This window comes from Octopus sinensis, linkage group LG6 (genome assembly GCF_006345805.1).
Source record: "Octopus sinensis linkage group LG6, ASM634580v1, whole genome shotgun sequence".
In the NCBI taxonomy this organism is placed as follows: Eukaryota; Metazoa; Mollusca; class Cephalopoda; order Octopoda; family Octopodidae; genus Octopus; species Octopus sinensis.
This window is the reverse complement of record NC_043002.1, coordinates 79,032,020-79,046,582: the sequence shown is the minus strand read 5'-3', so window position 1 is coordinate 79,046,582 and position 14,563 is coordinate 79,032,020. Positions and strand designations below refer to the sequence as shown.

The following is a 14,563-nucleotide window of genomic DNA, read 5'->3' as shown; positions in this document are numbered from 1 at the left end:
GAAATTAAATATATAATTTGGTCTGCTCAACCCAACTCTTGCTAATGCCAAATAACCATTTGACCCATTAAGTTATTCTGGGCAGGTGTCCGTGATCAAACACTAGTTACTGCATCTTAGTAAATGAACTCGGACACCAGGTGTCACCTTGTTATGGTATAATATTCACTGTGGATGTCCTTGTGAATTAAAGCATATTTATACACGTGTGTTTATATACATACACATAAATATAAGTATATAAGGCTTAATTATATATATATAGCTCTGTATTGTTTTTAAATTTGTAATTTCTGCCAATTAAATAAATATATATATATATATACACACATGATATGTGTGTTTATATAAGTATGTGTATGGATGTGTGTGTGGATTTGTGACGCAGAGGTCGCTGTGTTTTGTACGTTACAGAGATGCAACATTTCCACCCTTCTTTTACAGGCAGCCGTCTTTGCTTTCTTCCTGGTGTATTCAGGTTCAGTGGACGCTTCGCGAAGACCCCCACCTCTGCCATTGTTAACCGATGTCAATCAATTAATATTAATACGCTTGCGAGGTGGCGGGTTCTGAAAGCTGTCGAACAAAAAAGCGCGGGAGTAGGAGTTCATAAACGTCGTGCTTCGTGTTATAATAATAATCTAAGCAACGGAGGTGGTAGTGGTGGTAGAAGCTTTTGTAACGTCGACAGCAGCAGTATTGATATAAGAAGAAGAATACACAGCGGCAGTAGTATTTGCCATTGGTGGTGCACACCAAATCGTCTACTCGCACCTCTACTCGTTGCCGGTAATATCGCCACCAGATCGAGTCCTGCTTGTGTGATTAGCAATTACCGACTAACTTCGCTAAGTCCATTGCTGCAGTTATTACATCAGCTTCATTCACTTTCGCTCTTCTCTTGCGGTGTGCAGCAACGGCTATTTTCTTTGCAAACAGCAACTATGTCTACGTACAAAATCACCGAGAAAGGAACCCCCAACACCAAAGACTACAAAATATACTACAGTAAGTGCTTTTACTTTAGTCTTACTGTTTAGTATTAATAATAATAGTAATTAAATAGTAATAATTAATTTCATTTCGTAATCTTAATTACAGTTCATTTTCGTATATCATTTAACCTCTTCTTTTATTTTTGTTCGGCTTTTTACTAAGTCACTTAGTTTCCTTCTATCATTTTACTAGAACCGTAAGATTGCCTAATTAGTTGTTCATTTGCCTATTTGTTTGAAGTAAAATTGTGAACTTTAGCTCTAATTTTAATTTCAGTTGACTATGTCCATTTCTGAGGTATTATGAAAATTAATAATTCATCTTTACAAATATGATGAAAGTCGTATATCAATTTAAACAGCAAAGGATGGCATAACTTAACGGAAGCCGGCAAGAACTGCTGGTTTAGAATTGGGTTTCATTGCACGTGTCTTATTTCGTACTCGTCTCAATATTTGGATCTTATCAGTGGCATATTCTTATTATTGTCGTTATGAGAATTGGTCGTTCTGTCGTGCCGGCTCTACAGTGAATAATGAGGAACTGCAAGTGCTCTTATTCTTACATTTATGAGTTCAAATCCCGACGTAGTCAACTCTTAGCCCTGAAACCCGTGAAAACAAAAACAGCAAAAACTGAACCTTTTACGAATTAAATGTGATTCGTCCCCTGAAAAGCGGATAGATGAAAATGTGTGACGTTCACGGATATCCAAAATGCATATGCTTTTGCAAGTAATTGGGATGATTTTGGGACGGAGTTTTGAAATAAATATTCCTCGAAGTCTATCCTATGGGAAAGGAAAAAGTTTGGCAAATTTTTACTATTACATCTGTTTCACTTTGACGGTGAAAATTGATCTTATGATTTTGGCAATCTTTCTTTGAACGAATTTGACTACCTTTTATAAATCATTCGTTCTTTAGGTAAATCACACACTTTCAAAGTGAAACGGGTGTAATAATAGAAATTTACTTAAACTTTTTCCATTTGTTTTTTTTTCTTTTAGTATCCCTGTATTCTACGAAAATTACGTTTCTTTTTTTATTTTAAGCTTAATTTTTTTTTCACATTCCTCCCTTCCCATTTCATTTACCTTTTCTATGGGAAAGTTATTCCAAAACGACCGGTTTTGCTTGCCATTTAAATGTCTTCAGTTACCTTTACTTCCAGCAATTTTTTTTTCTTTTGTGTATTGTGATGCAACCACAATCAAAAGAGTTGCTCTTTCAACTTGGCCTGCAGTTTTATCATTGTACAACTAGAGTTTGCCAACACACTGAGCTTCTACGTGTTTGGTCACTCGACCCGCTAGATATAGTACTTCTTTCACAATCTGCACCTTACCTTCTGATAAAAGAACCTAATTAATTAGATAATGCAATCCTATTAAAGTTCTAATTAAGACGGGAGGGTCATTGCTAGGCTCCCTTAAGATTATAGGTCTGCTGAAGTAAGGTTGACTTGGAGGCTAAAAAACGAAAAACACTAGCATGGGTTATGTTTAACATCACCGCTCGTAGCATTAGAATTGAATACATCACTTAACGTTTTCATCGTTTGTCAGCACCAGCATGTTTCGACCAGTCACCGACAGGCTACGTTATGGTTCAGCCTGCTGGAAATAGCAGCAAAAGTGCTCAAATTTTCCCTACTATCGTCTCAAAACGCACACCTGACAACGAAGTCCCAGTAGATCTAAATCAATTAGCTACAGGAGTAATTCACTTTCACCTAGCGCCACTGATAGCCACATGGATACCTTCGTGAAACTATGGTAGACACGAAAGATTGCCGACATGGCAAATGTTTAAGTTACCCTGCTCTCCACACACACCGTGTGTATGTGTGAGAGTAATGGATTTTACACACTCCACGTGTTTAAGCACTTATATAAAACACACACGCTGGCATCACTGAGGAAAGAAACGACGTTTTAATCGTGATCTCTTAATCTAATCTATATTTTCCTATTGTTTAAAAAGATTTCCTTGAACTAACTTATCTAACATTTGTATGTGTTTACGTCAACTAGAAAATATTTTTTAAACAAATAATTTGTGTAATTAGAATGTTTCTATATTACGTGGCATGAGGCCTTGTACAAAAGGACGGCTAAGTCTTTCCCACGAGCGTTAGCAAGTTAAGCTGTATTGCGGACGCGGTCCAACGAGCACTTGCGTTTTTAACTGTATCAAATCGATTTTAATCAGTGCTGGATAACGTTTTTGTATTTGTACATAATACATATGATAGAAATAGGGTAAAAATCACGCTCTCATTGTGTCCATATTCTGTCGTAAAAAAAAATTTTAAGGCATACAGCGCATGCTTGAATAGCATACATAATATTAAAACCATACGCATGTATGGAGATTATTGTTCGATCAACTGAATAACCCACTTCTGACATACTGTGTAAGTGGCCGAGCATTCCACAGGCATGTAACCTTAACTCAGGTAGAATTAAGTGTGGCAAGGCTGTACCTTTTGAATTGCAGGTACAATCACCCCAGAGACTTCTATATAGTTTCCATCTCCCCAATTTCTCACAAGTTATAGGTTGACCTGAGGCTATAAAATGACATTTGCCTTTGATGCCACGCACTTGGATCGAATTCAGCTCTCGAGGTTGCGAAGAGAACTTCTTGATCATTCGACCACACTGTACTTACAAAATACGTAACTGAAACTTGCGGGCTCATGGAATACGGTTGAACATGCCGCCCCTCTTATCTGACAATTAGGGAGTTAAACTGGGTTAATGTAGAGCATTAGTTCCCAACCCTTTTATTTAAATGAGTTTTCCCACAGCCCCCTTTTAATATGCTTATCCTTTATATATATATATATATATATATATATGAAAATTTGAATTGAGTTCGCGAACCCCAGGTTGAGAACCTCTGGTGTAGAGAAAACCGTAAACATTAACAAAAAGCATTCTTGTGGAGCATTGAAGATAGGATTCGAATGGAATTTTTAAAGAAGCAAACCATGTGCTTACTAACTCTGACACAATTCCATTTCGAAACATGTGCTTAGTCTGTCTAGAAAGACTGTTTTATGCGTTAAAGAATTCCCGGCTCTGAAGTTTTATCTTCTGCGCCGGTTTGGGTATTATTGTAATAACTACTCTGAGGTTTTTCGCTTTTTGTTTTCTTTAGTTTTTTGTTTTTGTTATAATTCTGTTCAAATACTGGTATTTCTATTTCGGCGCAAAGGCCGCACATCCCACATTTGTAGGTGGTGGTAGTAAGAACAAGTGGATTACTACAGTCTCCTGTTTAATGTTGTCTTCGTTTCATAAGAATCTCGAGTTTTGTGTTTTACGGACAGGAGCTTAAATTTTGTTTTTGTTCTGTAACCATGCTAGGGCACCGCCTTGAAAGGATTAGTCGAACATATCTATCCCAGTACTTATTTTTAAGCCAGTTTCAGGGACTAAACAAACGAACATACACATATATATGTGTCTGTGTTTGTACCAACCACCGCTTGACAACCAGTCTTGGTTTGTTTACAGACACAAAACTAGCTTCTTTCAATTTCTATCTACCAGAGTCACTCACAAAGCTTGGTCAGACATGAGCTATTAGTGGAAGACTTGCCTAAGGTACCGTGCAGTGGGACTGAACCCAAGACCATATGGTTGGGAAGCAAGCTTCTTTATATACTTTTAATACGTCAGTCTCGGATCAGCTCCGATAGAGCAAACGTTTGATTAAAGGAGTTTCAGATGCGAATAATCTTGTCTATTCTCCGGTTGTGTAAATGTATAAATTCCTTTTGTTGATGTTTAAACCCTTGTTCGACTCGATTGAACTGACATATGAGCAACGGCAGCATTCCAGTCTTCACAATCCGTCTTGATTTCAAGCATAGGACAATGTAGTTCTACGTACTTTTAAAACGAAATTTCCCAGAGATGAATTTTTGAGCGTGTTGAGTACAACTGTCTTGATAAAATTTGGTGGTGGTGGTGGGGAAATAATAAGCTAAAGCATCGAAAATGAGAATTTAGAAAAATTTTTATGAAAAATCCATTTAAAGTCGCATGTCGTGTGTCCAGGATGGTGGACAGTCCTCCAAAAGGATTTTTTTCTTTTTCAATTCCACCCACTCCCACTTAATTGCAATCTACGCTATCTGAAAAAATGTATTGCTGGAAAATGTCATAAAAAATGTGCATTTTTAAGAAGGCTATGAGGAAACAAAATTGGACACCAAGTATCGTTTCTTTTAAAAGATAGTTTGGTTCTCTATAACTGGCAGGGAAAAAATGCCTTTAATTGTATGCTTGCTCTGTTGGAACTGGCCTGGGGCTAAACAGCTAGAAATATCAACTTTATTTCATACTCCTTCTGCCAACTCTCAATTTTATACTCTTGTTCTTGAAACCTTCCCTGACACATTGAAGAAATTTTGAGTTTCTCATCAAGCTAAAGAAACTAGCCTAACCCTTTGGAATTTAAACTAGTCATATCTGGCTCAAGTATTCTACCTATATTGTGTTCAAGGTGGCTAGATCTGGCAAATAATGTAAATCATCATAATCATGAATTAATTCAAAATAGTCATCGTCGTTTAACATTCGCCTTCTATGCTGGCATGGGTAGAACAGCTTGACAGGAGCCAGCCAAGTAGAAGTTTGCACCAGATTTCTGACTTTTGGCAGGATTTTTACAGCTGGATGTGCTTCCTAACACAAACCACCCAGCAGAGTGGACTGAAATGTAAATGAATGAACAATACATTTGACAAAATAATGTGAATGCTCAAGGGTTGAAAGTGAAAGACAAGGAAACCAGCAACTGCAGTTGTATAATCTTTTTTTCTTACTCTCCCACCACTACCTGCAAATATGTGCAAGATTGGAGTGTAACTTCTGAGCTTATATTTGTATCATGGTTCATGAAGGTTTTCATGTGAATATCAATGATGTGAATCACATGAAAAGTGTTGGCAGAGAAGCTCTTTTGTTGGCTAATATTTCTAGTTTTGGAGGGCAGCAAGCTAGCAGAATCCTTAGCACTCCAGGTGGAATGCTTAATGGCATTTCCCCCATCTTCATGTTCTGAGTTCAAATTCTGCTAGGGTCAATAAATTAAGTACTAGTTGTGTATTGGGGTCAATCTAATCACTTGGCCCCCTCCCCCCCCCAAATTTTGGGCCTTGTGCCTAGAGTAAAGAATTTCTAGTTTTGGCAGAAAGAATAAAAGGCTAAATTGTAACAACTTATTTTGTTTTTGGATTCGTCAAGACTATTGAAAAGGTTGCAAGACACAACGAAAAATTTTAGGAAAATAAAAATAAGAAATAAGTGGAAATTTTACCGGTGAGTGTGTTAAATTATAAGGCACAAAAAGAAAATTACCCCCTCCAGACACAACAGAATGTAACAACTTAGTTTCTTCCCTCTACATTCTAAGTTCAAATTACTACTCCCAAGACATGCATGTCATCTAAAGCAGTAGTTCTCAACTGAGGTCCATATAAGATTTTTTGCTAAAATTTGTGTGCTATTAATTGGTTCTGCTTCTACAATACAAAAAATATTTTCAGCTTTTTTTTTTTTTTATGCGATTCTTACTAATTATAAAAAATATAATGGGATTTTTAAAATTTCAAGTAGCTAGGAGTGTCCATCCAAATAAATAAGAAACAAACGGGTCCATAGGCAAAAAATGGTTCAAAAACCACTGATCTAATCCTTAGCTTCCTGTTAATCTTACCACAGAGATAAATACTCAAACTCCCCTTGTGGTACCTATCACTTGTATTGATTAAACAGTACTGGGTTTCTATCTAATTTTTTTTTTATGTATTAATCAAGGTGTCTTCTCAGATAGTACTGATATTTTGTACTCTTATTATTTGAAATCATTCTTCTGAAATGAAGTGGTTCCTGTAGGACATTACAATGTGTGTGTATGTAGACATGTCTGCTGCATACAGGAATTAAATTTCACTGTATGTGAAGTGGTCGTCTGGATGGGTTTGATTTAGTGGATGTACCTTGACTTGAAAAGTTGGGCAAACCATAAGGCAAACAAGAAATAAATTTCATAGAAAAGGAAAGAAAAATCTAATAGTGTCTTTATTACTGTATATGGTTTAGTTAACATTACTTAAGATGAATAACCAGAAAGAGAGCTTAGGTTATTAAGAACATTCCCTTTTTTAGTTGTCAAACTCTTTTGTGTGTGAAAATGAGTAATAGTTTAGTTGGCCAAAAGAAAAAAAGTTTCAAAATAGGAGCCTATTTGAAACATTAGATCTTGCTTCTGTTTGCAGTGTATAAGCTTAGATAATTTTATGAATTTTTTTTATGTTGGCCCATGGAAACTTGCTTGTGTGTTAGATTTCATTGAAATGTTTCCTCACCTGGAACTTCTACTTAATATCATGAAATGAAATTCATGAAGGGCTCACTAGAGTTCACTTTAAGTAAGTTTTTTTTCCAGTTGAGCTAATTAATCAGCTAGGTGTAGCAAATAAATGCAGTTAAAGTATAGTTGTCAAAATCGAGACCTGGAAGAAAATATTCTGAGATCATCCTTGCTTCAGTGATATAATCTTGTTCTAAAATCATCTGAATTAAAATCTTCCATCAAAATCTCATCAGATCTTTACTAAATTTATCATTTTCAAAATTGAAACAAAGGCAGTGGATTTTGACAAACATATCAGAAAAGAGTTTCTCTCCATATAAAACTGGTGATCTGTATGAAACGTGTGCAAATGCTTGTGATAGGTAGCAAGATCTGAAAAAGTAATGCTAAAGATTTGCAATCATTGAAGATAGATGTGTCAAGTATTATTAAATTTTTAAATATTTAAGTTAAATTATTGTTAATATTATAATTTTTGGACTATTAACCTTTTTGTGAATGATGACGCATTTAAAAAATAAATTTAGATTTCTTCTGTTGTCTTGATCAAAGATCAAACTGATTGAAACATGATGTAGATGTAAATCGTAAAAAAAAATGTTTCGGCTTTTACAGATGAAGTGGGAAAATTGACAGTCAAATGTGATTTGGCTGAATGTGACAAATTTGTGTAGTATATGCGAGCAGGGAAAGCAGCTTTGTGTGTGCGTGCACGGCAACTGTTTTGGCATGGACCTGGTTTTCAGTTTACAGCTAAAATTTTAAATTAGAATTTTGTTAGCCCATCATAAATTCCATTTCAAATTTATATCAGATAAAGCTACAGCTTTGTAATATTTAATGTTTGTTGTTCTTTAATCTCAGGTTAGCTCTATCAAATAAACTATGGTTGAAAGGTATTCCAGCTGTGACAATCCCATCTTTTTTGCTTTCCAATATATATATATAATCACAATGCCTTTTTTTTATTTATTAAGACCATAGGGTATGACAACATAGAGGTTCTTATTAACTTATTTGTATGTGTTAGTTAATAAGGTACAAATTGGTAAAAGTCACTAGTAGGAAATATTCTTTGCCAATTAAGGCTCAGTTTGTATTTCTTTCTTTCAGAAAGGCATTAACCCTTTTGTTACTGTATTCATTTTGAGATGCTCTGTGTTTCTTTCAATTATTTTAAATATAACAAATAATTTAGTAAAATAACTTAGTTATCATTAAGCTAGTATTAGGAATATAAATTGCGACTAAGGTTTGGTGGTATATTTTGATGCAAAACTTATGAAATCAAGACATTTGTACTACAGAGCTAGAGCCGGTTTTGGCCAGGTTGGTAACGAAAGGGTTAATATCACAATACTTCCATAGTTTTTTACCCACAATTTTCTTTTGCCTGGATGAAGTATTTTAAAATATTTTTGTCTTGCAGAGGTAATGTCTATAATTTTTGCAGTATCAGTTGCATCAACCTCACTTATCTGGGAGGGTTTGTGAAAACCATGACATATCTTTCTCCAACTTAAATATAATTTAACGTCAGTTTTCCATGCTGGCATGGGTTGGACAGTTTGACCAGAGCTCGTAAAGTTGGCGGGGTCCAACCAGGCTTCATTGCCTGTTCTGGCATGGTTACTACAGCTGGATGCCCTTCTTAACACCAACCACTCCACAGTGTATTGGGTGCTTTTTATGTGAAACTGGTATCAATTTTTGCTGTGGTGGGTGGATCTTCTTGACTACATGGTGCCAAATATCTTGGTCATTTATTAATTTTTTTAAACCCTTGACTAATAGGGTTGATATTGCATTCATGTGAAGTCCCTACTCATGCACCCTTGGTAATATTCTACCATCCCATTTATATTCTGATCCCTGTACCTTGAGGGTATGCCTTTGCACTTCACCATCTCTCTACTCCCGTACACCCCCTCTCAAAGGGTCTTTGTCTTGTAAGTTACTTGGTGACCCCACCAGTGCTGGAGCATCCAGTCCATACTGTAAGAACCATACCAAAATGGGCCTTGCCGGTGTTGGCATCATGTGAAAAGCATTCAGGCCACTCTATTAGGTGGTTGGTGTTAGGAAGGACAGCGTCATAAAAACCCTGCCAAAACACAGTGAAACCTGGTACTGTCTTGTGACTAACCAGCCCCTGTCAAACATTCCAACCAAAGCCACCATGGAAAATGTTAAATGATGATTTCACTAAGTTGGGCCAATTCTTTTTCAAAGTCAGGAACAACCAACAGCTACATTATATGCACCTGTGCGAGAAAGTTTGCAAATTGAATTCTCTTCCAGCAATGTATAAAAGCTGTCTACCTGTGGTGTTTATTAGATTAGAGGTGGGGTTGGCAAACTGCTTAGCTCATTGACACTTGCATGGAATTGCTAATTTATTGGCCCCATCATGTAATTGTTAACTTATAGACCTCCATGTAAAATTTTTAAATGAAATTAAAAAGTAATAAAGAATTTCTTGAACAATAATTCCTTTATTCTTTTGCAGCATTACTGTCCTTTTTTTTGCGCTTACTGGAAATAATTAACCCGTTATCATTCAGATTACTCTATTAAATATAAGGCTTATTTATTCATATTGGTTTGAATTAATCCATTATCTTGTAACTTCAAGATTTCAATGTGATTATTTTAGAATGACATTGTAGGGTAGATGTGAGTCCAGATTTGGCCATTTTAAATATTAAGCCAGCAGAATATTTGGACTTGTTATGCCTGGTTTAAATGTTAAAGAAATTGAATGAAAATAACTTTGATAAAGAAATGTAAAAATTTCATTCATAGACCCAGGAAGACGTGGGGCAAGCTGGTGAGATATGATCTTTGGTTGCTGAGCCTCACAGAGGCAATAACAAGTGACAGACTTCTGACAATTTGCTAAGTGAATTGTCATTGCCTGTGACATGTAAAAGGCACTCAGTACACCCTGTAAAATGGTTGGTGTTGGGAAGGGCATCCATCTGTAAAAACCAAGCCAAAACAGATGACTGGAGCCTGGTGCAACCCTCTGGTTTAATAGCTCCAGTCTAAGCCATGTCAGCATTTAAAACATGTTAAATGATGATGAACTCCACATTCTTGATGCTCAAAATCAACTTGGATATTTATCAACCCTTTGGATAGCCATGTAGAGTCCTACCTCTTGAAGTCAATACTGACTGCTTTGCCAACCCCTGGTAAAGAGTGGTTTTAAAACTACATGCTGCAATGTATTAACAACAAAATCTGCCCACATTCCTCAGGTATGCTACAAAAATAAAATATTCCACTCTGTAAAAGGCATGATACAAAAAAAAAAATATATTTCTCATGTTTTGTGAAAACCATAAAATTTTTTTTACAAAAAGAAAAAAAATCAATACTGTAAAATATCAAGGCAACATTTTAAAAAATGTGGGAAGATATGCCCTAAATCACGAAGTTCTCAAGGTGTGTCATGAAAATAATAGTTATACTACAATTGTAACTTTGAAAGACTTGCACTTTGATAGCCTGTCTGACCCATGCCAGAACAGAAAGCTGATTTAAAATGATAGTTTATAGAAATTTTTTTTAAATCCCACAAATTACAACGTCCTGTTTCTCAAGTGCACAATGAAGATAAAATTATGTCCTGTTTCTCATAGTTAGCTACGCTTCATTATTTGAAAAGAAACTCTTAATATTAAATGCTTTTATATTTATAGGGTAAAATATATAAAAACGGTTTTCAAATTGATTTTTCTTTGACTTTATGCACAAAGTATAGCAAAATATTTTAATTTTTGCTAAAGGTATAATCGTGGTCTTGGGATCAGACCCATTGTGTGGAACCTTGGGCAAGTATCTTCTATAGCCCCAGGTCTACCAAAGCCTTGGGAGTGGATTTGGTAGACAGAAACTAAAAGAAGCCTAGTGTGTGTTTGCATGCATCCTTGTCTTGCTCATTTACAATCGCATGATGTCATCACTCGTACAAGTAAAGTCGTTCATTTCCAGTCTTCTGTAAAAACAAAAAAAAAAAATCTGGTCATAGGAAATATTTCTTTACTTGGAAGTAGATAAGTTGGTGACGGGAATGGCATCCTGCTGTAGAAAATCTGCCTCAACAAATTCTAATTCATGCAAGCATGAGAAAATGGATATTAAATATTTATAATAAAGTGTGCACATCATCATCCTAGTCAGGTGTCGCACTATGCGATGCTGTGGTCATCACGATGTCTTGCCACCTTATCCTGTCTTCTACCCAATGGACAGCTGAGAATAAAGACAATCCTGTGGTTGTGATGTCTTTCAGCCAATAAGTGGGTGGTCTGCCATTCACCTTGCCAGTTATGAGCGCTGGAAAGTGTACTATGGGTTTTTATAAAAAGGTTTCGAGGGCTGGGTGAAAGTAAATACCTTGTTGCTGAGTTATGTCGGATGTGTAAATGTTTGAGTGGTAATTGTCATTTGTATGATGAAAGACTTGTGAGAGATAAAATAAAGTGAGTTATGTAGCATGTTGTCTTATCATCTGTGTATTTGCATTCTGATCTGAATGATGTTGATTTATTTGTTGTGTAAATAGATCTTGTCAAAATGTTCTTAGCTATATCCTGTATACTTTCCCTAGTCAGTCCAGGCAGTTGTCACCTTTCCCTAGATAGTTATAAAAAAAATCCTGTCTTATTCTACTCCATGAAGCATAACATCATTTGAAAGGTGGGGTTTAAAACATGTTTACTTAATTAGTTGGCTAAGAGGGGGAAGTGCCCTAAATTTTTTGCAGGCTGTCCCAGATTGATGTATTTGATATTCAACCTTAGAGTCTGTAAGAAAAACTTGGAGGGAACTGAGAGTGGACTTTTTACGAAAAGTACCCAAAGACCAAGTCATGGTATTAACTAAGGTGGCGAGCTGGCAGAATCGTTAGCACACTGGGCGAAATGCTTAGTGGTATTTCGTCTGCTGTTACTTTCTGAGTTCAAATTCCGCTGAGGTCGACTTTGCCTTTCATCCTTTCGGGGTCGATAAATTAAGTACCAGTTACGCACTGGAGTCGATATAATCGACTTAATCCGTTTGTCTGTCCTTGTTTGTCCTCTGTGTTTAGCCCCTTGTGGGTAGTAAAGAAATAGGTATTAAACTGGGCACTGTTAGACTTGGTCTATCTCTTTTCTCTTCCTTTGTATGTCTTTTTTCTTTTTGTATTTCCAATGCCTGTCTCTTTTCTCTTCTCGTATATATGTACCTGCATGCTTACACTTTGCATCTTTTGTCTCTCCATGTTTCTTTCTCTTTTATCTTACTTTATCTGCCTGTCTGTGTGTTTGTGTATTTCTATCTATTATATAATCTGTTTAAGGGTGGAAAGATACTGTCAGTAAACTTCTCTGGCCTTCTCAGACATTGGGTGGAGGGGAAACAAGATAACTGAGTGAACTTAGTACAGTTTATCTTTCGAGTGTTTGTAAGTTAGTGTTTTGAAAGGGAAAACATGGACAGGAGGACATACATCAGGCGAAGTCAGGGTGCCCTTATTACCATTGTAAACAAGTGCAATTTTGATAATGATTGAGTCACTAGTTAGTATGTCTCCATGATTACATCCTGCTAGCTAAGGTAGATTGGTATTCAGAGTATAGAATACTAAAGATGATACAATCACTCACCTGTCAGAAATAGCAAATGAATTTTCTCTGTAGTACATTCTACAATCTTAAAGATACACTGATTAATGAAATCTTACATAGCATTTCAAATTTAAGATGGTCAGTTTCAAAGTTTGATCAGGGTTGAAATGGTACCAAACAACTAATAAAAGTGAAATTATTTCTGTGGACAAAGACAGCTGGTTTGTCTTCGAGATAATTTGTTTGGTCAGATCCATCCTTGATGATTGTACATGTAGTTAACAGGGAGAGAAAAACTTTATCGCTTAACCCTTTTAATAGCAACCCTTTTGAGACTGTCCCTAGTTCTATGATTTATACTTTTTGTTTTAAAGAGAATTTTTAAGCACAAAGTTACGTGATTTTATAAATCCTGCACATTTTTCAAAATTAAAAGGAAGGCAGTATATATCAACAGAAATATGGTAACAATCTGTGGTAGAGGTAGACCCAGGAATACAAGATGAGGTACATTAATTTGAATTAAAATACAGGTGTAATCATTAAAAGATTTTATTTCTATATTTCATTCATTTTCATTGAAAATAAAGTACAAAACTCTTTTACGAGTCAATATACCATTGGCTTTGCATTCTTATATAATTTAATGAATTCATTTACGTAACAATGAATCTAATAAAAAAAGCTCATTAACAGGTGAGACAAAGGTGAATACAGTGTGTAACATACTGAAAATTAATGTATTTCTCACTTTCACATATGAAAAGGAATATAGTTATGACATATTTCTGTCATGAAACTGCCCAATGCACCCGTCACAAGGGTACTTTGCAAATGGAACATGTATATGAAGTCTCAATCTGATACCCTTTTGCAGTTTTTCTTTTTTGCAGCGAACTCAGTCTGCAAACTTTTTTTCTTCCATTTATCCTTACAGCTTTATAAAAGTCAATATTTTCTCTTCAACATTCACAAATTTCACTGTTTACCATTCTGTTAGCTCACAAATCTGTTCCTTGTTCTCATCCGTCAATAAACATACATAACTAGATTCAGGGGGAGGGGAAGTCAACAGTGATTTTATAGAGGAGTCAGATACGGCCGGATTTGGTTGGTTTGAACAAATAGAGGGGAATTAATTTTGGCCGGTTTAAACACTAAAGGGTTAATATTTTGTTTTGTATATAGTGTGCCTTGAAATATTTTGCTATTGTTTCTAGCAGGCTAAGTTACCACTTGTTTATTCAATATGGTTTATTATTTACTTGTGTCAGTCTTGATTTGTAAGAAGGAAAAAAGTGAGAGTGGGATGGGGACAAGTATTTCAAAGTCTAGAATGCAGTAAACTTTTGAACTTCTGCCAGTTTTTCTATTTATATAATGTGAATTTTTTTCTCTCTTCCCCCAATATGATACCTTTTATATCAAAATACAGTTGGTGTGGTATGTAAACAAGTTATTCTTTGACCTAGGATTAACCTGGATCAAATAACTTTAGTTGCTTGAACCATAAGAAATAGCAAAATTTCTTTCAAATCATAACACTTTAAATAA

General features: G+C 35.6%; 1 protein-coding gene across 1 annotated transcript in view; it reads left to right on the top strand.

The window, feature by feature from the left end:
* Nucleotides 1–376: 376 nt before the first annotated feature.
* Nucleotides 377–14,563, top strand: part of LOC115213471 (inorganic pyrophosphatase) — a 43,035-nt gene continuing 28,848 nt past the window's right edge. The window contains exon 1 of the mRNA XM_029782464.2: nucleotides 377–1,008. Coding sequence (XP_029638324.2) covers nucleotides 417–1,008 — 592 coding nt within the window. The 5' untranslated portion in view covers nucleotides 377–416. The remainder of the gene's footprint in view (nucleotides 1,009–14,563) is intronic.